Source organism: Hemiscyllium ocellatum, chromosome 39 (assembly GCF_020745735.1).
Source record: "Hemiscyllium ocellatum isolate sHemOce1 chromosome 39, sHemOce1.pat.X.cur, whole genome shotgun sequence".
NCBI lineage: Eukaryota > Metazoa > Chordata > Chondrichthyes > Orectolobiformes > Hemiscylliidae > Hemiscyllium > Hemiscyllium ocellatum.
In genome coordinates, this window is record NC_083439.1 from 423,121 (window position 1) to 450,476 (window position 27,356).

Genomic DNA, 27,356 nt, shown 5'->3' on the forward strand with positions numbered 1-27,356 from the left:
AAAACTAGACAATGAATTATATATCATTTATAGTTCCAATAAAGGACACGAAACACGATTCCTGCCTCCACAGATTCTGCCAGACTTTCACAACCTCGACCCTCCCTCTCCCTGTCCCCGCGTCCCCTTCCCGCTCCGGCCGACCCTGACCCTGACCCCAGCCCAGCCCAGCCCAGCCCATAGGCCTCCCCCTCCCGCCCCATGCCACTCCCGCCCTCCCACCCCTAACCACTACCCCGCCCGCACGCCGCGAAACGTCCACACCCCCCCCCCCGCGACTAACCCCCTCCTGCCCAATACACCTCCCCCGCCCGCCCCACGCGGCCCTAACCCGTCCCAACCCCCCCCCCCCGCCTCTAATCCTACCCCAGCCCGCCGCCGTTCCCACCCCCACCCCACCCCACCCCTTACTGCCTCTGCCCCCACCCCGTTCCTAACCCCCCCGCCCCCTCAGGGTCGGGGCCCTGGCCCAGGCCTATCTTGCCGTCCCTTACCGTGCTCTTTCCGCTCTCGATGATGTGATGGCGACTGATGGCCCGCAGTTTTCCCTCCAGCACCACCCCAGGGCCGCTGCAAACAAAACGGAGCCGTTACCCCCTTTCCGAATGGCCGCCCCCTGGGTCCCGAGGCGAGGCTCCGGCACCATCCGAGGAATGGGCCTGCTGAGCCGACCCTCGAGGTACGGGCCCGTTACCGATACTCACCGCTGCATGTCAGCTGGCTGCCACCCCCCCGGTACCGGCTCCGGGATCACCGGGCTGTTCGCTAACGCTTTATCCTCGTAAATCCTGCTCATGGCGTTTCCCTGGGACCGACACGGAACCGAGACCGAGGCCCCGGGCTCAGGGGGCCGCCCCGGGCTCAGGGGGCCGGGCCGGGGCGGGGCCGGGCGTCCGCGGGTTCAGGGGCGGGCCGTCGCGTCGCGTCGCGTCTCTGGGGCCATGGTGGCGCTGCTCCTGCTCCCTCCGGAAGCCGGGGATCGGGCTTCCCAGCGCTGCCGCCTCGGGCCCCGGGCCTTGGCTGCTCTGGGCCTTGGCCTGGGCTCCCCGCTGCGGGTCTGCTTACCGGGTGGCTCCGCTCTGTGTTCCGCTTGGCCGCGGCGAGACCAGGCCGAGGGATTCTTGCAGCTCGACACCACGTGCGTGAGTCCGGGGCTGCTGGAGAGACCGGGCCCGGGCCGGGGCCTGAGGCTGAGCCTCGGGCAGTTAGAGCCTCTGTCCTCCGTTAAACTGAGGCGGGTCCGGGTGCGGACTGTGCAGGTGCCTGGGCCGTGGGGAGAGGTCGGGCCTGCTGTTCCAGCGGACGCCGAGCTGCTGTTACTGAAGGAGCTGCTCAGGGGGCTTTTCCTCCGCCCGGCGTTTGTGGTGACGGCGGAGGCCGCGGCCTGGCCTGGGCTGTTCCTGGTGGAAGTGGCCGCCGTGGAGCCGGAGCTGTGTCCAGGTGGAGCCGGGCTCATGGGCCCTGGGACCCAGCTGGAGGTGGCGGAGCGGCTGAACCTGGATCAGTTTCGAGCCCGAGGTCGGGGCCCGGGCCTGGGCCTGGGCCTGGGCCTGGGCGGACTGCAGCACTCCGCTGCCCCGCTCCGAGAGATGCTGAACCTCCCGCTTCGCTTCCCGCAGACCCTGCGTCGCCTCGGGCTGTCGTGCCCTCGGGGGTTACTGCTGCTTGGACCCCCGGGGGTGGGGAAGACGGCGCTGCTCCGGGCCGTGGCCCACGACTTGGCCGCGCCGCTAATCCTCGCATCTCCCGCCACTCTCCGGGGCTCCCGGCCGGGCGACAGCGAGCAGAGGCTGCGCCGCCTCTTCGCCCAGGCCCAGGCCCGGGCCCGGGCCAAGCCCTGCATCCTCTTCATCGACGACATTGAGTCATTGTTCCCCCGGAGGGCAGCGGCGGGGAGCCGGCCTGAGGACCGTCTGGTAGCCCAGCTCCTCACCCTGATGGACGGCCTGACACCTCGCAGTCGCCTGGTGGTAGTAGCGGCCAGCAACTGCCCCGAGGCCTTGGACCCTGCCTTGAGGAGGCCCGGCCGCTTTGACCGAGAGGTGCCCGCTTTTATGTCACTTTGGGATGTCTTCCTGCACCGGTCTGTTCCCGGGATCTGGGGATAGGGTGAGACAGGGGGGGACACCCACCGTGGTTCAGAGGGAGAAGCAGATACCAGGTCAAGGAAGAACAAAGACAGGGAGAGAGGCACCTGTGGGGTAAGGGTGAGGGAACAGGGAAGGGGGTAGAGGGGTAGATCCTTGGGAGCAGAGAGGGACAAGGCAGACATTGAGGGAGAGGAAGGCTGAGAGAGACAGACCTGATGTCGCGGGAGGTGAAATACTCCCAAAGAGCCAGACACATGCATTTTTTATGCAATTAACTCCTTAACGGGTGATTTTATAATTTAGTGAATCTGAATCACTGATCCTGCCTTTTAATTATTTTTGCAGATCTTAATTGGGGTTCCAACAATGTCGCAGCGCCAATCCATTCTGAAAGTAGTAACATCATCGATGCCTCTGAGGGCTGATGTTGATCTGTCCTGGCTGGCAGAAGCTACAAGTGGTTATGTCGGTGCTGACCTAACAGCTCTCTGCCGAGAGGCTGCTCTGCAGCTCGTGAGGCGCAGCTCCCAGGTATGCAGAATACTCAAGAAAACAAAGTGCATGGTATATGCTGACCCTGTTGTCCAAGGGAAAGTGAGGCCTGAAGTGGTGACTCATAGAATTTATTTGTACCAATTGGAAAGTACCACCAGCTGTGAGAGCAAACTGTAATTCAATCAGCCCCAGAACTACCCACCTTCTCGCTTAAACAACAGCTCAGGCAATCGGGTCGTTGTCCTCAAGTTGTACAGCATGGTAACAGACCCTCACCCTCTAAACCATTCCTATTATTGTACCTGTCTGGATTCCTTTTAAATGTTCGCTGATGGAAAATGCTTGCGATTGTTTAATAAGGGTCTCACAAGTGTCTAGATTTGAAAAAAACTTTCCAAACTTTCAATGTGGTCAGCAATAAGAATGTTGCATGGTTTTCTCAATCCTATGACTTCTGAAGTCATATGTAAGTCAGCTGAGGCAGATCAGCATCTGTAGCGTGTTATGAAGGTATCAGGGATACTGCACGTTTTAAGAGAGTTTAAGGACTTAGCAAGAACACAAGAGTACTTGAGAATGTACAATGTAACACTTGGTCCAGCAGCTAGCAGTACCTAGGTTACTATGAGACAAATTCAAATTTGGCCAATCAGTTTAAGCTATGCCCCAAGATATTAAACTCTAATCAAGTTTGAATTTAGTATTTTGGTAATGTTAACACCAATGAAACAAAAAAAAATTGGATAGTTGGAGAGGGAACTGCCAAGCCACCAACATATGCAGACTACCCTGGAGAATAGCTCTCTTGAAGGTACCTTTATCTATCAATGACCTGTGAAACAGAAATCTCTAAGAAGAAGACAGAGGAAGCTACTAAGAGAAAATTCGACAGTTGGCTGGTTTTGGAATTTGAATTTTTTGGTAAATCTTAATCGGGGGTTTTACAGGCTAGTATTGTAGAAAGAAGAGTTCAGATAGGTTAGAGAAAAGAGTTGTAAATAATTGTTAATATTCTATATTAGACTTAAAGAATAGTTCTTACATTTTTTGTACTTTAAATAGTGACTTTTGGGATATTCTTGGCCTTTCGAATTTTAACAGGTTACAGCATGAGTTGTTGCAGGTTTAATCGAGTCACGATATCTGGTCAGCATGGACGAGTTGGACCGAAGGGTCTAATTCCATGCTGTGCATCTCTATGATTCTATGACTTCCTCCTCTTAGAGACTTTTTAAAAATTTTTTGCATTAATCAGATGGACTTTAGGAATTTCCGTTCATTTTTATTGACTTTGATTTCTTTGAGGAAGGACACAGCGAACAAGGAAATCACCTTTGCAGACTTCTGTGAAGCAATAAAGATTGTGCAGCCTTCCTGTCTGAGAAGCAGCATCGGGCTGACTGACTTCAAACCTGTCCACTGGAATCAAATTGGTGGCCTGGATCAAGTGAAATTGAAATTGAAACAGGTGAAGAATGTAACTGTGGCTTAAAAATACTGTCGTAACCCATGCCTCCCCCTCACCCCAGAAATCTGTCACGCATTCCCAGCTGTCTGCTCTAATGGACTGTAGATTTGAGAGGCAGATCTAGAATGCAGTCTGTAATTGTTAGCTTTCTCTCTGCAGAGTATTCAGTGGCCAGTGCTGTACCCGCAGGCATTTGAGAGGATGGGAGTGACCCCCACTCGTGGGATTCTGCTGTGTGGACCCCCAGGATGTGCAAAAACCACATTGGTGAAAGCTGCAGCCTCCAGCTACCGCTGTTCTTTCCTGTCGATCAGTGGGGCAGATCTGTTTTCACCATTTGTAGGTGATTCTGAAAAGATTTTGGCTCAGGTGTGTATTCACAGTAGGTTCACTCCAGGTCATCTACAGCCAGTTTAATAGTCACCTTATTTAGAGATTAGACACCATCCAAAGTCCTTTAGTATAAGGAAAGCCATGTGCTTCATTGTCTCCAATCCTGTGATCTACCATTTCCTTGGTTCTGAGCAATTCTGTTATATGTATATTTGTCATGCAGTGAGAATTTCACAAAATATCATTTCCTTTGATAAAACTTCAATTCAGATTTTTCTAAAGCCTGTGAGAGCTCAATGTTCTTTAACACTTGTTAGTATAAATTGTTTATCAAATCTGTAAAAATGAAATTATGATAATAGTTGATTGTGTTAGTTCTATATTTGCTGCTGCTGATCCCCTTTCCCCCAGTGCGTTGACATTCTGTTCTGTTTAAAGTGCAGGTTTTTAAACAAGCTCGAGCTGCAGCTCCATCCATCCTGTTTCTGGATGAAATTGATTCTATCTTTGGATCACGTTCATTTGATGGAGCAAATGGCCGTTCTGTTAAAGAGCGGGTACTCTCTGTTCTTCTTAATGAGATGGATGGAATTGGCCAGCCGTTGATTGGGAGGAGAATCTCAGAGAGGAACATGCTTGCATCTGAAGCAAATCAAGTTGAACCGACAAAAAAGGTAAAAGATTAAATTGACTAAAACTAACTGTGCTGCTAATTCTTGTTAGTGCTGAGCAATTTCAGTGAAGTGAAGTGAAGGGGGTGGGGGTGGTCAGGGTGCTCTAATAATGTCATCTCACATTCTACTAAACTGAGTCTAGGACTAACCATAAGACCATAACTTACCAAACCTCTCCCCAGGAGAGGTCCTCCATACCTGGAATCAACCCAGTGAACGTTCTCTGGACTGCCTCCAGTGCCAGTATATCTTTTGTTAGATACTGTAGCGCCTCGACTTACGAACTTAATCCATTCCGGGTCCCGCTTCGCGAACCGAAAAGTTTGCAAACAGAATCAGTTTTTCCCATTGTTCGGAAAGTGTAAGAATGCTTGGACGGCTGTTCACAGCGCACGCGCCAAAGACTAACTGAATGAGATCACGCAGGGCCCAAGAGCTTTTGCGTTCAACAAGCGTGTAGCAAAGCAGAACAATGAAACCACGTGGTCGCACATGGGCTTTTTGCATTCGTACCTTGAATTTTATACGTATGTTTAAGCAAAATTTTACGTACAATCCTGTTCGTAAACCGATTTGTACGCGAACAGGGTTGTTCGTATGTTGAGGCGCCACTGTAATGGGATTAAAACTGTTCACAGTATGCCAGATGTGGTCCTAATGGCTTGTATTGTATAGCAAGAGTTCCCTATTCCTATTCTCCATTCCCTTTGAAATTAAGGCCAACATTCCATTTGCCTTCCCTATTACCCACTGAACCCGAATGCTTCTTTTATTATTATTCATGTATGAGGATGTTAAATCCTCCTCGGTATCTTTCTGCACTGACTCCCTATTTAAATAACATTCCGCTAAAGTGCACTACTTTACATTTTTCCATATTATATTCCAAGTGCCAAGTTTTTGTCCATTTGCTTAACCTCTCTTTATAAGGACTGTATAAAGATAAAAGAGAAGTATAACAGGGCAAAGATAAGCAGGGAGCCGGAGGACTGGGAAACTGTTAAAGAGCAATAGAGGATAACTAAAAAGGCAATACGCAGAGGGAAAAAAAATGAGGTATGAAGGCAAACCGGCTAAAAAAAAGGAGGATAGTAAAAGCTAAGACTAAAATTGGTCCTTTGAAGATAAATGGGTGAATTTATTATGGGGATCAAGAAAATGGGAGAAGAGGTACTTTGGATCTGTCTTCACTGGGGAAGACATTAGCAATCTCCCAAATGTAATAGTGTCTGAAGGGTAATAAGTCCCCGGGACCTGATGGTCTGCATCCCAGGGTACTTAAGGCGGTGGCTCTAGAAATCATGGATGCATTGGCAATCATTTTCCAATGTTCGATCAATTCAGGAACAGTTCCTGTGGATTGGAGGATGACTAATGTCCATGTTTCAAGAATGAAGGGAGAGATAAAACAGGGAATTATAAACCAGTTAGCCTGACATCAGTGGTGGGAAAGATGCTGAGTCGATTATAAAAGATGAAATTATGACTCATTTGAATAGCAGTAACAGGATAGGTCAGAATCAGCATGGATTTACAAAGGGGAAATCATGCTTGACTAATCTTCTGGAATGTTTTGAGGGTGTAACTATGAAGGTGGACAAGAGAGAGTCAGCGGATGTAGTGTACCAGGACTTTCAGAAAGCCTTTCATAAGGTTACACATAGGAGATTAGTGAGCAAAATTAAGGCACATGGTATTGGGGGCAAGGTACTGACTTGGATTGAAAATTGGCTGACTGACTGGAAACAAAGAGTAGTGATAAACTGGTTCCTTTCATAATGGCAGGCGATGACTAGTGGGGTACCACAAGGTTCAATGCTGGGAACGCAGCTGTTTACAATATACACCAATGATTTGGATGAAGACATTAAAAGTAATATTAGCAAATTTGCTGATGAGAGAAAGCTGGGTGGCAGGGTGAAATGTGAGGATGTTTTGAGAATACAGGGTGACTTGAACAGGCTAGGTGAGTGGACGGATGCATGGCAGATGCAGTTTAATGTAGAATGAGATCTAGGTGTTCTTGTCCATCAGTCAATGAAAGAAAGCAAGCATGCAGGTACAGCAGGCACTAAAGAAAGCTAATGGCATGCAGGCCTTCATAACGAGGGGAAATGAGTTTAGGGGCAAAGAGGTCCTTCTGCAGCTGTACAGGACCCTGGTGACACTGCGCCTGGAATACTGTGTGCAGTTTTGGTCTCCAAATTTCATGAAGGACATTCTAGCTGTTGAAGGAGTGCAGCAAAGGTTCACGAGGTCCCGGGAATGGTAGGACTATCAAATGTTGAAAAATTGGAGCGACTGGGCTTGTATACACTTGAGTTTAGAAGGATGAGAGGGGATCTGATTGAGACATATAAGATTATTAAAGGATTGGACACTCTGGAGGCAGGAAGCATGTTTCCACTGATGGGCAAATCCAGAACCAGAGGACACAGCTTAAAAATAAGGGGTAGACCATTTAGAACAGAGTTGAGGAGAAACTTCTTCACCCAGAGAGTGGTAGGTGTGTGGAATGCTCTGCCCTAGAAGGCAGTGGAGGCCAAGTCCCTGGATACTTTCAAGAAAGAGATGGATAGAGCTCTTAGAGACAATGGAATCAAGGGTTATGGGGATAAGGCAGGAACAGGATTCTGATTGTGAATGATCAGCCATGATCACAATGAATGGTGGTGTTGGCCTACCCCTGCCCCTGTTGTCTATTATCTATATCTATCCAACACCTTTGGCCTCAAACTAGTATGGAGTAAGGATATAACCCTTTTGAGAGACAAAACACCTGCAAGCAGGACACTACTGAACTATGGTTCAGTCAATGATAGTTTAGTTTTGAACAAGTTACTTTTTTTTTGTCACATCTAGAATGATTCAGTGAAAAGTGTTCTGTCTCCACAAACTGGTATTATTCTGAGGTACAAAAGAATGTACTTAAATAGAGGTCATCTTCATCGACCTAAACATGGCTCCAGGACTTGAAAGTTCTTATACTGTCAAAATTTGCCTTCCTCCAATTTAGAACTTCACCCGTTAGATCTGGTCTATCTTTTTTCCATCACTATTTTAAAACTAATAGAATTATGGTCGCTGGCCCCAAAGTGCTCCCCCACTGACCCCTCAGGCACCTGCCCTGCCTTACTTCCCAAGAGTAGGTCAGGTTTTGCATCTTCTCTAGTAGGTACATCCACATACTGAATCAGAAAATTCTCTTGTACACACTTAACAAATTCCTCTCCATCTAAACCCTTAACACTATGGCAGTCCCAGGCTATGTTTGGAAAATTAAAATCCCTTTACATAACCACCCTATTATTCTTACAGATAGCTGAGATCTCCTTACGAGTTTGTTTCTCAATTTCCCTCTGACTTCTTAGAGGGTCCCTTTCTTATTTCTCAGTTCCACTCAAATAACTTCCCTGAAATATCCTCCCTCAGTGCAGCTGTAATGCTATCCTTTATCAAAATGCCACACTTCCCCTCTTGTCTCCCTTTCTATCCTTCCTGTAGCATTTGTATCCTGGAACATTAAGGTGCCAGTCCTGTCCATCCCTGAGCCATGTTTCTGTAATTGCTATGATATCCTAGTCCCATGTTCCTAACCATGCCCTGAGTTCGTCTGCCTTCCCTGTTAGGCCTTTTGCATTGAAATAAATGCAGTTTAATTTATCAGTCCTACGTTGTCCCTGCCTGCCTGACTGTTTGATTCGCCTTTGTTCTCAACTGTACCAATCTTAGTTTGAAATATTTCCTCACTATCTCCCTGGGTCCCACCCCACCACATCCTACTGGTTTAAATCCTCCCGAGCAGCTCTAGCAAATCTCCCTGACAGTTTATTAGTTCCCTTCCAATTTAGGTGCAATCTGTTCTTCTTGTACAGGTAATTTCTACCCCAGAAGAGATTCCAATAATCCAAAAACGTGAATCCTTCTCCTGTACACCAGCTCCTCAGCCATGCATTCATCTGCTCTATCCTCCTATTCCTGCCATCACTAGCTCGTAGCACTGGGAGTAATCCAGATATTACTATTCTCCAGGACCTCCTTTTTAAATTCCAGGTAAAGAGACGGCTGGAAAATGGGAAGCCTTCAGAAATGAGAGAATGAAAGTCTAGAGAAATTATATTCCTGTTTGGGTGAAAGGAAAGGCTGGTAGGTATAGGGACTGCTGGATGACTAAAGACATTGAGGTTTTGGTTAAGAAAAAGAAGGAAGCATATGTCAGGTATAGACAGGGTAGATGGAGTGCATCCTTAGAGTTTGAAGGCATTAGGAGTATACTTAAGAAATCAGGAGGGCAAAAGGGGGGCATGAGATAGCTTTACCAAATACAGTTAAGGAAAATCCAAAGGGTTTTTACAAGTACGTTATGTACAAAAAAGTAACTAGGGAGAGAATAGGGAAAGAGAAGTTCAGAGTGAGGACCAGTTCAGTCAGTCGAAGCCTTCCCCTTCTTCCTTTCCCGCAGAACCAACCAGTACCCTTCCACTGACACCCTCCTTCGACTGACTGAACTGGTCCTCACTCTGACCAATTTCTCTTTCCAACCCTCCCACTTCCTCCAAATCAAAGGAGTAGCCTTGGACCCCAGCTATGCCTGCCTCTTAGTCAGATATGTGGAACAGTCCATCTTCCGCAGCGACACTGGCACCACACACCCCCCCCCCTTTTCCTCCGCTACATCGATGACAGTATCGACGTTATCTCGTGCTCCCACGAGGAGGTTGAACAGTTCATCTACTTTACTAACACCTTGCACCCCGACCTCAAATTTACCTGGACCGTCTTGGACTCCTCCCTCCCCCTCCTAGACCACCTCCATTTCTATCTCGGGCGACCGACTCAACACAGACATTTACTATAAACTGACCAACTCCCACGGCTACCTAAATTACACCTCCACCCACCCTGCCCCCTGTAAAAACGCCATCCCATATTCCCAATTCTTTCACCTCTGCCGCATCTGCTCCCAGGAGGACCAATTCCAACACCAAACAACCCAGATGGCCTCCTTCAAAGACCACAATTTCCCCTCAGACGTGGTTGACGAAGCTCTCCACCGCATCTCTACTTCTTGCTCCTCCGCCCTTGAACCCCACCCCTCCAATCACCACCAGGACAGAACCCCACTGGTCCTCACCTACCACCCCACCAACCTCTAGATACAATGTATCATCCTTCATCGTTTCTGCCACCTCCAAACAGACCCCACCACCAAGGATATATTTCCTTCCCCTCCCCGATCAGCGTTCCGGAAAGACCACTCCCTCCGCGATTCCCTCGTTAGGTCCACACCCCCCACCAACCCAACCTCCACTCCCAACACCTTCCCCTGCAACTGCAAAAAAATGCAAAACTTGCGCCCACACCTCCCTCCTCACTTTCCTCCAAGGCCCCAAGGGATCCTTCCATATCTGTCACAAATTCACCTGCACCTCCACGCACATTATTTACTGTATCTGCTGCACCCGATGTGGCCTCCTCTACTTTGGGGAGACAGGCCACCTACTTGCAGAATGTTTCAAAGAACACCTCTGGGACATCTGCACCAACCAACCCAACCGCCCTGTGGCTGAACACTTTAACTCCCCCTCCCACTCCAAAAAGGACATGCAGGTCCTTGACCTCTTCCATTACCAGACCATGGCAACACGACATCTGGAGAAAGAGCGCCTCATCTTCTGCCTAGGAACCCTCCAACCACACGGGATGAATGCAGATTTCTCCAGCTTCCTCATTTCCTCTCCCCCACCTTATCTCAGTCCCAGCCCTCGGACGCAGCACCGCTTTCTTGACCTGCAATCTTCTTCCCGACCTCTCCGCCTCCTCCCCCTCTCTGGCCTATCACCCTCACCTTAACCTCCTTCCACCTATTGCATTCCCAGTGCCCCTCCCCCAAGTCCCTCCTTCCTACCATTTATCTTAGCTTGCTTGGCACACCCTCCTCATTCCTGAAGAACGTCGATGCTGCCTGACCTGCTGCGCTTTTCCAGCAACACATTTTTCAGCTCTGATCTCCAGCATCTGCAGTCCTCACTTTCTCTTCGAGAATAGGGCCCCTCAAAGGTCAGCAAGGTGGCCTTTGTGAGGAGCCGCAGGAGATGGGGCAGATACTAAACGAGTATTTTGCATCAGTCTTTACTGTGGAAAAAGACATGGAAAATATAGAATGTAGGGAATTAGATGGTGACATCTTGAAAAATGTCCATATTACAGGGGAGTAAGTGATGGATGTCTTGAAACGTATAAAAGTGGATATATCCCCAGGACCTGATCAGTGTACCCTAGAACTCTGTGGGAAGGTAGGGAAGTGATTGCTGGGCCTCTTGCTGAGATATTTGTATCATCAATAGTCACAGGTAAGGTGCCAGAAGACTAGAAATTGGCTAACGTGGAGCCACGACTTAAGAAAGGTGGTAAGGACAAGCCAGGGAACTATAGACCAGTGAGCCTGACAAACTTGAGCTTTTTGAAGAAGTAACAAAGGGGATTGATGAGGCCAGAATGGTGGATGTGATCTATATGGACTTCAGTAAGACACTCAACGTGGTTTCCCATGGGAGACTGGTTAGCAAGGTTAGATCTCACGAACTACAGGGAGAACTAGCCGTTTGGATACAGAACTGGCTTAAAGGTAGAAGACAGAGGAGTGCTACAAGGATCGGTGCTGGGTCCACTACTTTTCATCGTTTATATAAATGATTCGGATGCGAGCATAAGAGGTATAGTTAGTAAATTTGCAGATGACACCAAAATTGGAGGTGAAGTGCACAGTGAAGAGGGTTACCTCCGATTACAACAGGAACTTGACCAGAAGGGCCAATGGGCTGAGAAGTGGTAGATGGAGTTTAATTCAGATAAATGCGAGGTTCTGCATTTTGGGAAAGCAAATCTTAGCAGGACTTATACACTTAGTGGTAAGGTCCTAGGGCGTGTTGCTGAACAAAGAGACCTTGGAGTGCAGGTTCATAGCTCCTTGAAAGTGGAGTCGCAGGTAGATAGGATAGTGAAGAAGGCGTTTGCTATGCCTTCCTTTATTGTTCAGAGTATTGAGTACAGGAGTTGGAACGTCCTGTTGTGGCTGTACAGGACATTGGTTAAGCCAGTGTTGGAATATTGCGTGCAAATTCTGGTCTCCTTCCTATCAGAAAGATGTTGTGAAACTTGAAAGGGTTCAGAAAAGATTTACAAGGATGTTGCTAGGGTTGCAGGATTTGAGCTATAGGGAGAGGTTGGATAGTCTATGGCTGTTTTCCCTGGAGCGTCGGAGGCTGAGGGATGACCTTATAGAGGTTTATAAAATCATGAGGGGCATGGATAGGGTAAATAGGCAAAGTCTTTTCCCTGTGGTGGGGGAGTCCAGAACTAGAGGGCATAGGTTTAAGGTAAGAGGGGAAAGATACAAAAGAGACCTATGGGGCAACTTTTTCATGCATGGTACATATACATGTATGGAATGAGCTGCCAGAGGGAGTGGTGGAGGCTGGTACGATTGCAACATTTAAAAGGCATTTGGATGGTATATGAATAGGAAGGGTTTGGAGGGATATGGGCTAGGTGTTGGCTGGTGGGACTAGATTAGGTTGGGATATCTGGTCGGCGTGGACAATTTGGACTAAAGGGTCTGTTTCCGTGCTCTACATCTCTGACTTGTGCAAGGTCCCTGCACCCAGCCTACTTCAGTCAGGAGTCTACACTCCTCCATTGCTGTAACCGACACCTCGTCATCAATTCAAGGAATCCACGCATGGGGCCTATGAAACCAGGAGGCCCTGCTCCAGTCACCACCACACTGCTCCAGCCTCACCGTGACATCAGGAAGATGAAGAAGAGAAGATTTAAAAGAAGAAAAAAATTGCAGCCAACGTGGAGTAAATGGGCCCACTGTGCCACTGCTGCCGTTTGAAATAGCTCGGTCAACTCTCCCTTCCTCTGTTTTTGATGCAGCAATTCATTTCTGGGCACCTAATGATGAGAACCTTCAATGATTGTGACATCTGTGCTAATACCAAGACCCTTGTGTATTAGGCAGCCATGTTTCTGACTCTTCTGTATGATTCTAAACACGAATTATATATAGATACCACCTCAAGACCCTTGAGAAGTACTGTTAATGCTGTTTTGAAGTTGATTCTCCACGTCAGCTGGGAGGACAGCTGCATTATCAACAAGCAACTGATAGCATCAGCACAGAGGCCAAACTGATTCTGCTGAACTGGCCATGTGTTTAAATCCCAGCTACCAAAGCCAATCATCTTCACCCCACTCAAGGAAGGCTTGAATGAGAGGGGCATAACGGAAGCATTTCAGAGACTCCCTGAAGATTTCCCTCAAGAATTGCAAAATTGATGTCAACACACGGGAGATTCTCATTTAGAAGAAACTGCTTTGGGGGAAGCTCCAATATGAAGAATTGTAATTCTATTGACGACAACTGTTCTCTGGAAACAACCAAACAAAGTAATGCCCACAATCCTGAAGCCCAGAAACCAATTCCATCTCCTAGAAAGACCTATGAAAAATGTGGTGGGTAATGCAGCTCTCAGTCTGGGCTCATCAGCCACAGAAAGCCCCCCCACAACCCATTGTGACCAGAGAGACACAATTTGCGGGGTAGACTATCATACGCATTGGCGAGTGAATACTAATGTTGACCATATATCTCTGCAGTCTCACTGTCGTTGTCATCACTTACCTTTCCCTCCTTTTTGTGTGGTATGCAAATCTACCAATAATTCATACACATTTGTCATTGCTATAATTTACATATTATTTATTAATCCATTTGTGAATGGTGGTGAATGAACAACTCACTGGAGGTGGCAGCTCCACAAATAACTCCATCCTCAATGATGGGACATTCCAATATACCAGTGCAAAAGATAAAGCTGAAGCATTTGCAGTGAACTCAGTGCTGTCATTCAGTGTCTTGCAGTGGCAGAAGGTATGACAGAGCTGCACAAATCTATCATGAATTGAGAATTAATTAGCTCATCGCTCACATTCTTGGAAATGTCACAATGATGTTTGGAGCTACTTGCCTTGAGTTGAGCTTCAGTTATGTAGCTGAGAGTAAAACCAACTTCACACATCACTCTAAATCATTTATAGAAGTGTATAGGAGGCCAATAGTTTGGAAAACATCAATGTAACAATTGCATCAATCAAATGGTGAAAGAAGGGAGGATTGGAGTCATAGCATAATACAACACTGAAGGGGTCATTCTGCCCATTGTACCTATGCAGGATATGGAGAGCTGTCCAATTAAATGATTTCTGCCAAAATTCATGTTTTGACAGCAGTTCATCGGGTTAGAGAATCTCTGAATCGCAGGCTCCTTCTAGGCAGCTGCTTTACCACAAGCAAAATGGAGTTCCTCGTTTATAAATCTTATGACCTTTGGTAGCATAGACAGTGTTTGAACAAGTCAAAGTTTATTTGTATTAGGCTCTAGTGTCCTGATGGGCAATATTGAGACAGTGGAATCTCTACTCAAAGTCCTTAAACGGCTAGATCTGAAGCAGTAAGATAAGCTTGGGGCCATTTCCCACTTCACCTGCAGCTTCAGCATGAAGCTAATTTTAAAGAAGCAAAGTTGGACGGTTTCAGTCTGAAAGGGGTTTTTTTATTTTTAAAAAACTGACTTGTAAGTGGCATTCGATGTTAAAAATAAAGCCTGTGGAACTGTTCTATCTTTTATTGATTTGTTTTTTAAATTGTAATATTTAGAGTAACGTTTAAAGTATACTGAAGACAGTGCAACAGGAGGTACTCTCTTTGTACGTTACCCAAACTGTTTCAAGTTGATAAGTCAGTGGTTGCTGTTTGCAGCAGCTATGAATTAACCCTCAAACATTACACTGGTGTTGACATCATTGGATGTAGATGGGAGCAAAACTACTCCCCCATTCGCTGTCTACACTTTGCATCAGATTGTTTAAACTAATAATTCCTAACTTGATGAATCCGATTATTAATCATTTATAACGGTAAACAGGAAACACTTACCTAGCTGCTGCTTGCTTTTTTTTAGTGACTGTGTTATTGAGAACTTATATTTTTGCCACTTGAGGGACAGAAGTTGTCTCTATCCCTTGGTATCCAAAGTTGTATATGTCATGTTAACATTTCAACAGCTTCTCTCAAACACACAGTTTGTTTAATGGAAGTTTTTTTTGTATTTTTGTTTTAAAGTTTCAGGAGGTTTGTAACAAAAATGTGATCGTGGTTGCAGCTACAAATCGGCCAGACCTATTAGATGATGCTTTGTTGCGACCTGGAAGATTTGACCAAATCATCCTTGTTCCATCTCCAGATGAAAAAGTAAGTTTGGGCTTGAAGTTCATCACCAATACCCTATAGCTGTGATCTGAATGTTGAGAGCTGTGCTACTAAGCAGACACTATCTGTACTCTGATATTTCATTTCAATTGTATTCATGTCTTTGTCACAATGCAACAAAACATGCTCACTTTTTTGAAAAAAAAACTTGTATTTAAAACACAGCCTTTGAAGGAATCCAAGACATCCTAAATAACTCTGCATTGAAGTATAATCATTGTTGAAATTCTGGAAATGCAACAAGAACAAAACACAATCAAACAAATGTAATAGAGGGAGAAAATAAACTTTGAAGATATGCTTGCAAATAGTAAGGAGGCATGAACAGCTTTAAAACAATATAAAAGGGATAAGAGGAATCAAGTTGAACCTAGGCTCATCAAAGACTGAAGCTAGGGAAATAATAAGTCCCTTAGACCTGAAGGTATATATCCTAGGATGTTAAAGGAAGTGGCCACAGAGGTAATGGATGCACTGTACCAACCTTTCAATCTTAGATTCTGAAAATGTCTTGGAGGATTGGAGAACTGCTAGTGTAACACCTTTTGAGAAAGGGAAGGAGACCAAAGAAAGGCAATTGTAGGCCAGTTAGTTTAACATCTGTTATTAGGAAAATATTTACTGTAAAAGATGTAATAGAATTGCATAATATAATCAAATGAAGTCAGCATGGCTTCGTGAAGGAGAAATCATGCCAGGCAAACTTACGAGAATTATTTGTGATGGTGACAAGCAGGATAGGTAAAGGGAAACCGGAGGTATAAGGTATTTGGCTTTACAGAAAATGTCTTAATGAGATCTAACACCTCAGACCTGTTCAAACGCATACTGATAGAGTGGAACATGGATGGACGATTAGGTAATGAGGTGAAGACAGTTGGGATTAGGGGGCACATTTTCTGGTAACTAGTGGTATGCCACAGGGGCCACAATTATTTATAATATTTATTAACTTAGGTGAAGAAAGCATATGAGAACCAGATTTGTGGATTATGCAATAATAGATGGGAAGGCAAATGATGACAAAATGAGTTTGCAGAGGGGTAAGGACAGGTTGAGTGTGGACACAAATTCGGTAGGTAGAATATAATAAGGGTAAATGTGAGGTTATGCACATTCACAAAATAGAGGATCTGAGTATTATTTACAGGGAGAAAGACTGTAGAAAGCTACAGAACTGAAGAATTTTTATTTAGTGTGATGTGGGCTTCACTGTCTAGGCCAGCATTTATTGTCCATCCCTAATTGGCCCTTGAGAGAGTGCTGGTGAGCTGCTTCCTTGTAAACCCACAACGTCCTTGGGGGAGGGGATTCAAGGATTTTGATACCGCAAACTTTTGTTTTAACAAGCACGCATGATAAACAGGCAAAAATTATACACCTGAAATATCAAAAGCTGGCTGTATTATCAAGATATCCATGACGTCAGAGTAGTCAGTTGAGGGTGAGAGTGAGAAGACTCTCTACAGGTTAGTTTTATTTAAAGCATTATTATTGAAATGATGCTGCAAATAAAGTACAGTAGTGATGTGCGTGCTCCCTATGACTGGATGTCTTTTTACATAGATTATGTGGACCTCTTGATGAACTGGCACACTCCTGTTTTATGGGTGCTGGTTAATAGAATGTTTTGCTGCAAGTGGCTCAAAGGGGATGTTGCTGATGGTGTTCCCATGTATCTGCTGCCCTTCTAGATGGAAATGGTTGTGGTTTCAAAGGTACTAATTTAAGGATCCTTTGGTGATTTTTTTTTTGCTAATGAAGATAGTGGTGGAGAGAGTGAATGTTTGTGGGTGGGGTGCCAATCAAGCGGCTGCTTTGTCCTGGCTAGGTGTCAAGCTTCCTAAGTGGTGTTAGAGCTGCATTCATCCAAGCAATTGCGGGGGTTAGGAGGTGAATTACTCATTGCAGTATTCCTAGACTGTGACCTGCTCTGGTAACTACTATATTTTATGTCATGAACCCAGTTGAGTTTCTGGTCAATGGTAGCCCCAGAAAGTTGATACTAGGGTATTCGGTGATGGTAAGGCCATTGTATGTCAAGGACTGGTGGTTAGGTGCTTTCTTATTCATGATTTGTGGAGTTTGTAAGGAATGTTACTTGCCATTTGTCAGCCCAAGCCTGGATAATTGTCTAGATCTTGCTGCATTTAAACATGAACCACTTCAGTATCTGAGGAGTCACGAATGGTGCTGAACATTACGCAGTAATAGGCAAACATCCCCATTTCTGATCTTATGATGGAGGGAAGGTCATTGAAGCAGCTGAAGATGGTTGAGCCTAGGACATTACCCTAAGGAACTCCTGAAGGGATGTCCTGGAACTGAGATGACTGACCTTGAACAACCTTCAGCCATCTTCCTACATGCCAGATATCATTCCAACTCTCAGAAACTTTGTCTCCAATTCCAGTTTTGTAAGGCCTCCTTAATGCAGCCTTGATGTCGAGGGCTGGCACTCTCACATCACCTCTGGAATTCAGTTCTTTTGACCATGTTTGAGCCAGGGCTGTAACGAAGTCAGGAATTGAGTGGCCCTTACGGAACCCCAACTGGGCATTATTGAGCTGGAACTGCTTGATAGTGTTGTTGATGGCACCAACTGTTGGAGAAATTTGCAATAGGTTAGAGATCACAAAACACAGCTCAAAGAAAATTGACAAACAGTTTATTGCAAGCAATATCGCTGGAAGAGAAATTGACCTAGGCTTACACAGAACTGACAGTCTGTTACAGGTAGATCAGATTTCTCCTCCCAGAACTGAGAATGAGACCAGTTTTATAGTAATGCTGCACAATGACACTGATTAATGAATGGGAAACTACAATGTTTCTGGAAATGGAGTAATTTAGTTACAAGGGTGCTAACTGGAAAACAGTTTAATCTGATGTACGTCCTGTTCCTTCACACAATGCAACAATACGTTTAAACTAAGTGGAGGGGGGGACACAAACTGGATGTTTAAGAAGGAAATTGAAGGGAAAGTTAGAACAAGAGAAGTCAAGAAAGACAACTGTATTAATGAGGCAGAAAACTCAAAAAGGGATCATGCTGGAAGGTTGAGTAAAATAGGAGTTGATGGGAAGGGTGAGGGCAGTAACAAATTAAAAATACTATACATGAATGCACAAAGCATTAGAAATAAGGTGAATGAGCTTGAGGCTCTTTTGGAAATTGGCAGATACGATATTGTGAAGATAACTGAGACATGGCTTCAAGTGGACAGGGCCTGGGAAATGAATATTCAAGGCTACACGTGCTATCATAAGGACAGAGGGGGTGGGGTGGCCATGTTGGTAAGGGATGATGTTCAGTCCCTTGCGCTGGGGGACCTAGAATCAGGGCATGTAGAGTCAGTGTGGATAGAGCTGAGAAATCCTAAGGGTAAAATGACCCTCCTGGGAGTTATCTACAGACTCCCAAAAAGTAGTCTGGCTGTCGGATGTAAGTTGAATCAGGAGCTGAAATTGGCCTGTCGCAAAGATATTACTACAGTTGTTACGGGGGATTTCAACATGCAGGTAGACTGGGAGAATCAGGATGGTATTGGACCTCAAGAAAGACTTTGTGGAGTGCCTCCGAGATGGATTCTTAGAACAGCTGGTGCTGGAGCCGACCAGGGAGAAGGCAATTCTGGATCTGGTGTTGTGCAACGAACCAGAATTGCTCAGGGACCTCGAAGTGAAGGAGCCATTGGGAAGTAGTGACCATAATACAATAAGCTTCAATCTGCAATTTGGGAGGGAGAGGGTACAATCGGAAGTGACAATATTTCTATTGAATAAAGGAAACTATGGAGCTATGAGGGAAGAGCTGGCCAAAGTTCAATGGTACAATACCTTAGCAGGGATGACAGTGGAGGAACAATGGCAGATATTTCTGTGTATAATGCAGAAGTTGCAGGATCAGTTCATTCCAAAAAGAAGAAAGATCCTAGGAAGAGGCATGGGTGGCCGTGGCTGACGAGGGAAGTTAAGAAACATATGAAGTTAAAAGAGAAAAAGTATAACATAGCAAAGATAAGTGGGAAAACGGAGGACTGGGAAGCTTTTAAAGAACAACAGAGGATTACTGAAGGAAATACACAGAGAAAAAATGAGGTACAAAGGTAAACTGGCCAATAATATAAAGGAGGATAGTAAAAGCTTTTTTAGGTATGTGAAAGGCAAAAAATGGTTAAGACTAAAATTGGGCCCTTGAAGATAGAAACTGGGGAATATATTACGGGAAACAAAGAAATGGCAGAAGAATTGAATTGGTACTTCAGATCTGTGTTCACTGGGGAAGACACAAGCAATCTCCCTGAGGTAACAGTGACTGAAGGACCTGAACTGAAGGGGGAATTTATATTTGCCAGGCATTGGTATTGGAGAGACTGTTAGGTCTGAAGGTTGATAAGTCCCCCGGGCCTAAGACCATAGACATAGGAGTGGAAGAAAGGCCATTCGGTCCATTGAGTCCACTCCGCCATTCAATCATGGCTGGGCATTTCAACTCCACTTACCCGCATTCTCCCCGTAGCCCTTCGATTCTTGATGTCTCGAGGAATTATCGATCTCTGCCTTGAAGACATTTAGCATCCCGGCCTCCACTGCACTCTGCGGCAATGAATTCCACAGGCCCACCACTCCCTGGCTGAAGAAATGTCTCCGCATTTCTGTTCTGAATTTACCCCCTCTAATTTTAAGGCTGTGTCCACGGGTCCTAGTCTCCTCGTCTAACGGAAACAATTTCCTAGCGTCCACCCTTTCCAAGCCATATATTATCTTGTAAGTTTCTATTAAGTCTCCCTTAATCTTCTCAACTCCAATGAATACAATCCCAGGATCCTCAGCTGTTCCTCGTATGTTAGACCTACCATTCCAGGGATCATCCGTGTGAATCACCGCTGGACACATTCCAGTGCCAGTATGTCCTTCCTGAGGTGTGGGGACCAAAACTGGACACAGTACTCCAAATGGGGCCTAACCAGAGCTTTATAAAGTCTCAGTAGCACAACGGTGCTTTTATATTCCAATCTTCTTGAGATAAATAACAACATTGCATTCACTTTCTTAATCATGGACTCAACCTGCATGTCTACCTTTAGAGAATCCTCAACTAGCACTCCCAGATCCCTTTGTACTTTGGTTTTATGAATTTTCTCACCGTTTAGAAAGTAGTCTATGCTTTTATTCTTTTTTCCAAAGTGCAAGACCTCGCATTTGCTCACGTTGAATTCCATCAGCCATTTCCTGGACCACTCTCCCAAACTGTCTAGATCCTTCTGCAGCCTCCCCACTTCCTCAGTGCTACCTGCCTGTCCACCTAACTTCGTATCATCGGCAAACTTCGCTAGAATTCCCCCAGTCCCTTCATCCAGATCATTAATATATAATGCGAACAGATGTGGCCCAAACACTGAACCCTGCAGGACACCGCTCGTCACCGCCTGCCATTCCGAAAAAGAACCTTTTATCCCAACTCTCTGCCTTCTGTCAGACAGCCAATCCTCAATCCATACCAGTAGCTCACCTCGAACACCATAGGCCCTCACATTGCTCAGCAGCCTCCTGTGTGGCACCTTATCAAAGGCCTTTTGGAAGTCTAGATAGACCGCATCCACTGGCCTGATGGTCTACATCCCAGGGTACTGAAGGAGGTGGCTCGAGAAATCTTGGATGTGTTGGTGATTTATTTTCCAGAGTTCGATAGATTCGGGATCAGTTCCTGCAGATTGGAGGATAACTAATGTTGTACCACTTTTTAAGAAAGGTGGGAGAGAGAAAACAGGAAATTATAGACCAGTTAGTCTAACCTCAGTGGTGGGAAAGATGCTGGAGTCTATTATAAAGGATGAAATTACGACACATCTGGATAGTAGTAATAGGATAGGTCAGAGTCAGCATGGATTTATGAAGGGGAAATCATGCTTGACTAATCTTCTGGAATTTCTTTGAGGAAGTAACTTTGAAGATGGAAGGGGGAGATCCAGTAGATGTAGTGTACCTGGACTTTCAGAAAGCTTTTGATTAAGTCCCACATAGGAGGTTAGTGAGCAAAATTAGGGCGCATGGTATTGGGGGCAAATTACTAACTTGGATTGAAAGTTGGTTGGCTGATGGGAAATGAAGAGTAGTGATAAACGGCTCCATTTCGGAATGGCAGGCAGTGACCAGTGAAATACTGTGGTACTGTGGGGATCAGTGCTGGGACCGCAGCTTTTTACGATATGTGTTAATGATATAGAAGATGGTATTAGTAATAACATTAGCAAATTTGCTGATAATACTAAGCTGAATAGCAGGGTGAAATGTGAGGATGTTAGGAGATTACAGGGTGACCTGCACAGGTTAGGTGAGTGGTCAGATGCATGGCAGATACAGTTTAATGTGAATAAATGTATGGTTATCTACTTTGGTGGCAAGAACAGGAAGGCAGATTACTACCTAAATGGAATCAATTTAGGTAAAGGGGCAGTACAAAGAGATCTGGGTGTTCTTGTACACCAGTCAATGAAGGTAAGCATGCAGGTACAGCAGGTAGTGAAGAAGGCTAATAGTATGCTGGCCTTCATAACAAGAGGGATTGAGTATACTGGGCCCTGGTGAGACCACACCTGGAGTACTGTGTGCAGTTCTGGTCTCCAAATTTGAGGAAAGACATTCTAACTATTGAGGGAGTGCAGTGTAGGTTCACGAGGTTAATTCCTGGAATGGCGGGACTACCTTACGCTGAAAGACTGGAGCAACTGGGCTTATATACCCTTGAGTTTCGAAGGCTGAGAGGGGATCTGGTTGAGACATATAAGATTATTAAAGGATCGGAAACTGTGGAGGCAGGAAACATGTTTCCGTTGATGGGTGAGCACCGAACCAGAGGACACAGCTTAGAAATACGGGGTAGACCATTTAGGACAGAGATGAGGAGAAATTTCTTCACCCAGAGAGTGGTGGCTGTGTGGAATGCTCTGCCCCAGAGGACAGTGGAGGCCCAGTCTCTAGATTCATTTAAGAAAGAGTTGGATAGAGCTGTCAAGGATAGTGGAATCAAGGGTTATGGGGATAAGGCAGGAACAGGATACTGATTAAGGATGATCAGTTATGATCATATTGAATGGTGGTGCAGGCTCGAAGGGCAGAATGGCCTACTCCTACATATTGTCTATTATCCTGACAGTATCATGGTTCCATTCATCTCCACAGGTAGGTGTTAAAGTCTCTTCTAAAGTGGTGAGGTGCTTCCATTGCCCTGTTTCTGGAGCATGTCCTTTGTTGGTGCCTTTCTGTCTGTCCTGCTCTTTGTGTGGCTTTAGTATTGCTGGGTTGTGAAACTGCCCTTGGGACTTTGAGATATCTGTGGTGCTCTGTCACGTCCATGGGAGCTTAAAGCGTATTCCATTGTCTGCGTGCTGTCTGACTCAGCTTGTGAGCTGCTCGGGAATTCTGGGTGTTCTGGTACAGTTAGGCCCACAAAAGAAAAATTGGTCAATCTGGTTTAGCGAGTCTTTTCCCACACCTTCCATCACTTTACTGATCGAGAGGGGACTGATGGGGTTGTAGTTAGCTGGGTTGAATTTGTCCTTTGTGTGTACAGGGTATAGCTGGGAAATTTTCCACATTGTCAGGTAGATACCAATGTTGTAACCATACTGGAACACAAGTCTTCAATACTATTGCCAGAATATTGTCAGGGCCTATAGCCTTTGCTGTATCCAGTGTTTCCATCTGTTTCTTGACATCACCTGGAATGAATCACATGGGCCAAAGGCTAGTAGATTGGTGCTGGAGACCACTGGAGGGGGCTGAGATGGATCTTATTGAGTTCTTTGAGAAGGTGATCAAACAAATGGATGAGGATAAAGTGGTTGATGTGATGTATATGGATTTCAGTAAGATATTTGATAAAGTTCCCCTGATTTGCCTTTCCAAAATGTAGCACCCACCACTCCTCAGCCCGTTGGCCCATCTGATCAAGATTCCAAAGTACTCTTGAGGTAACCTCCTTTGTCCACTACACCTCAATTTTGGTGTCATCTGCAAACTTACTAATATACTTCTTACATTCGCATCCGAATCATTTATATAAATTTCAAAACACAATGGACCCCAACACCGATCCTTGTGGCACACCACTGATTACAGGCCTCCAGTCTGAAAGGCCACCATCTCGTCTTCTACTTTAGAGTCAGTTCTGTATCCAAATGGCTAGTTCTCCCTGTATTTCGTGTGATCTAACCTTGCTAATCAGTCTACCATGAAGAAATTTGTCAAAAGCCTTACTGAAGTTCACAGATCACATCCACCACCCTGCCCTCATCTGTTCTCCTCTTCAAAAAACTCATTCAATTTCATGAAACACGATGTCCCATGCTCTAAGCCAGACAGACAGCCTGGCATGGTCTTAGGAAACAGAAATGACCACAGTCTACCCAGGCCTGCCATCTCAGTGAATCAGTCTTCCTTGCCATCATCTGGAGCCTTTACCAAAATAGGGAGTTTTCCCTCCGATTGGTCAAGCAAAAACCTGATGCAGAGTTTGACAAAGTTTTGTCAAATTTATACTAATGACAATCATCGCTTAGGTATGCTGTCCCATCGGGATGACAGATTCAGCACAGCTACTGAAGTATGGCATACAGTGGAGAGGTACACTTGGGGGGGGTCCCTACAGTCCAAAGACTGCTGGGGTTGGAGATAGCTCATCACCACCACTGTGAGGATGTTTAGGGATGGATGATGAATGTTGGCCTAGCCAGTGATACTCCTCTTGTGAGCAATTCCTTTTAATCATTGCAGAGCAAACTCCTGCAAGCAGCAATGACAAGATAACTTGTTCTTTGCTCATACTTCTTAGAAAATGTCCAGTTTGTGTTGTGAAGCAACCATTTGTTTGTTTTGCTAAGTAACGATGTTTATTATACACAGACTAGACTTTCCATACTGAGGATTTGTACTTCCAAAACTCCACTGGATGATGTGTCTTTGGAGGGACTGGCAGCTGAGACAGCTGGTTTTACTGGAGCAGATATACAAAATTTATGCAAAGAGGTGAGTGAGGTGTTTGTCTGCGATTGGATCCTCCACCAAGAGTCAGCAAAGGTTTGGGTTTGTTCACTTCGTTCTGTTAGCAGTTAGTGATACGTGTATGGAATGAGCTGCCAAAGGAAGTGGTGGAGGCTGGTACAATTACAACATTTAAGAGGCATTTGGATGGGTATATGTATAGGAAGGGTTTGGAGAGATATGGGCCGGGTGCTGGCAGGTGGGACTAGATTGGGTTGTTATCTGGTTAGCCTGGATGAGTTGGACCGAAGCTGCTGTACATCTCTAGGACTCTATCAGGATTGAATGTGACCATCACAGGGTTTAAAACTGAAAAAAGCAGCATTGTTTAGAAATGTAGGGACCGGAGTGCTTTGAATTTGAAGGTAATGAAAACATGGACTGGTTATGGGGTGATGCTAATCTAGGCTACGTTACAATCAGTGCTGACCATGTCCCACAAATGAATTTTGTTTTGAATCTCGGCTGGAACTGATCTGACCTTCAGTTCTATTGTGCTGAAGAAACCAGGCAGCTGGCAGCTCCATCACGTGTCTTGTCTCTATTGTCACCTTTCAACTGAAACGTTTTATTTTGCTTGTTCCCCACAGGCTGCACTATTGGCTCTTCAAGAAAATGGACTGGATGCTGCAGCTGTGAAACATGAGCACTTTCTCAAATGTCTTCAGAGTCTAAAACCATCTTTAAGTGGTCAACAGTTGCATTTCTATCATCATTTATTCTCTACAGTGACCCAGGAAATAACATGATTTTTCTCATTACAGTCAAGGACAAGCTAGCATAAAGAACCAAACTAGGGTAGAACTGTAATTGTATTCTGTAAATGCATATTGTCTCAGAAATCTGAAAAATGTGTCAATCTGATTATCAAATATAAACTGCAGTTGCAGTTCATTCGCAGCAAAACTAGAACAGTCAATACATACTGACCCAGCCTGTAACTCCCACATCTCTCAAATGAATAAAGACATATACAACACACACCTATTACTGCCAAGATGGAGAGGTGCCAACCTGCGGTGATTCATTATTTAATGTAAAATGAGAAGATATTTGATCATAGTTCTTGTCAGTGAGCACCACCTGAAGCAATGAGTATGAGGGTGTTCAGTATCAGCTTTGTGTTTTCTATTCCCTGATGAGTGCTGACCCCGTTATGAGTCGGGAACGTAGGTTCATCCAGTGCTAATGATGGGCGAATGGAGTTTACCAACAGTGGTGTTTGATAGGCGTAAACCTTCTGTCTAGTTCTGTTGTTTTGAATTAATGGATCCAGCTGCATGCAGCAAATTATACTCTAAAACAAGCTAGTGTGTTCTCACCCTGACATCAGCCTCATCCTGCAGAGAGAAGAGTTAAGAAAAGTGCCTGTAGATGATGGAGAGATGAGTTTTTAAGGTTGTCTTTGGATAAAAGATCTAACTGGTTTAAGAGAAATTGTAGCTGAGGGTAGTGTCCCATGTTATAGAACAGCAGGAGTGGAAAAAGTGCAGCACAAAAATCCAGTATGTCATGTTGACCAGACTGGGGCAAAGCTGCAGAGGGCAGATTTCAGTTTAGGGGAGAGGGGGTGGGGCTGTTTGAGAAGGGTCAATTTTAAATGTCAGTTATATTGAAGTTGAAAGTAACATTTTGTTTTCACTATTAATGGCATACTCCATCTCCATCTTGTTGAATGCAATCTATCACTTGAGCAACTAGATGGACCTCCTGAAAAAGACTGTCGCTGTGACGGTATAGAACGTGTTGTATGATGGTGATTGGAAGTATTTTCACTAATATTGATGATTTAGCATTTGAACTTTTCTTGCCAAAGGGTGTGTGTCTCTGTCTCTGTCTCTCTCCCTCCCCCCATTATCTTGCTCCTACAATCACTTTCTTGCCCATTTTGTAAATAGTTCGCTTTGAAATTGCCATGGAGAAAGCAGAAGTCTCTGTTCAGCAACCATGTGTTGTTCCAGTCTACAAATCAGAGCTTTCTGTCGGTGATGGAAACCAGAGGAAGCTCTTTAGCACTGTTCACCATTCAGTTGGATTTGATTAATCTATGACCTGACTGCACTTAACTTTCTTTTGACCTTGGTTCATGGGAGAATAACCTAATGGGATATTTGTATGTTCAGACAGTGAGGGATAAAGCAAAGAACTGTGGGTGCTGAAATCTAAAACAAAAACAAATTGTTGCAGAAATTCAGCAGGACATCATCTATGGACAGAAAAAAATCATCCAGTGATGACTTCAGAAGATGACTCCATCTGATGTCAGGTCACAAGGCTCTGCATTTGCTCCACAGGTGCTACTAGTCCTAGATAGAGAGGTCGAGTAAAAACTTGAAGGGCTTATGCTCGAAACGTCGAATTCTCTATTCCTGAGATGCTGCCTAACCTGCTGTGCTTTGACCAGCAACACATTTGCAGCTAGATAGAGAGGTCACATTGTTTCCTTAAACCAATAATCAGCTTTCGAAGAGAGATGCTCAGAGGGAGAATCAAAATAAAGCTAGATTGAATAAACGGACGGAGGCGAAAGCAATAATTGCAAGCCTGGAATTGTATTGAAGACCTTGAAGAGCAAATGTTAAGGCAACATGCTAAAAATATTGGGAGTCCTGAGTAATTCCAGGTCAAAATGTTGAGCACAAAACTGGAGCAAATGTCAGTTTGAAAGACGTTAGTCCAGGGCAGAGAACATGGATTTGTTGAGAAGGTTACAAGCTCAGTGACAAGTGGCATTCAACCTGGATAAAGTAAGGTGATGCACTAGGGCAGGACAAACAAGACAAGAAATTAAATGAATGGTAGGACTTTTGGTAGGCACCAAGGATCAGAGTGTGCAATATCCACCAATCCCTTAAGAAAGCAAAACAATGGGTAAAGTGATTACCAAGGTCTATGGCATAACTATCTTTATTAGC

The 27,356-nt window shown here is 45.2% G+C and overlaps 2 protein-coding genes across 5 annotated transcripts in view; one reads left to right on the forward strand and one right to left on the reverse strand.

Annotated features, from left to right (window-relative positions):
- LOC132834312 (AP-3 complex subunit sigma-2) overlaps positions 1-901 on the reverse strand; it is a 98,483-nt gene extending 97,582 nt beyond the window's left edge. The window contains exons 1-2 of one of the 2 annotated variants that reach the window (XM_060853060.1): positions 705-886; positions 495-570 (exon numbers count right to left, since the gene is read on the reverse strand). In XM_060853060.1, coding sequence (XP_060709043.1) covers positions 495-570; positions 705-796 — 168 coding nt within the window. In that variant the 5' untranslated portion in view covers positions 797-886. Of the gene's footprint in view, positions 1-494; positions 571-704 lie in introns of both variants that reach the window. The other variant, XM_060853059.1, reaches the window with a different exon arrangement.
- afg2b (AFG2 AAA ATPase homolog B) lies at positions 342-25,438 on the forward strand. 3 transcript variants are annotated; one of them, XM_060853055.1, is made up of 9 exons: positions 357-1,511; positions 1,818-2,042; positions 2,436-2,621; positions 3,895-4,053; positions 4,213-4,422; positions 4,830-5,060; positions 15,250-15,378; positions 24,304-24,426; positions 25,032-25,438. In XM_060853055.1, the coding sequence occupies exons 1-9, from the start codon at positions 795-797 to the stop codon at positions 25,188-25,190; spliced, it is 2,139 nt and encodes a 712-aa protein (XP_060709038.1). In that variant the 5' UTR covers positions 357-794; the 3' UTR covers positions 25,191-25,438. The 3 variants fall into 3 exon arrangements, 2 of the variants coding, with proteins under 2 accessions (XP_060709037.1, XP_060709038.1); XM_060853054.1 differs by having other exon boundaries at positions 354-2,042; XR_009647169.1 differs by lacking the exons at positions 24,304-24,426; positions 25,032-25,438 and having other exon boundaries at positions 342-2,042; positions 4,825-5,060; positions 15,250-15,337.
- Positions 25,439-27,356: the final 1,918 nt, after the last annotated feature.

Coding starts and splice junctions, on each gene's coding strand:
- afg2b (XM_060853054.1), top strand. CDS start 795: ATGGCGTTTCCCTGGGACCGACACGGAACCGAGACCGAGGCCCCGGGC. Junction 2,622..3,894: donor TCGTGAGGCGCAGCTCCCAG/GTATGCAGAATA, acceptor TCTTTGAGGAAG/GACACAGCGAACAAGGAAAT. Junction 5,061..15,249: donor AAGTTGAACCGACAAAAAAG/GTAAAAGATTAA, acceptor TTTGTTTTAAAG/TTTCAGGAGGTTTGTAACAA.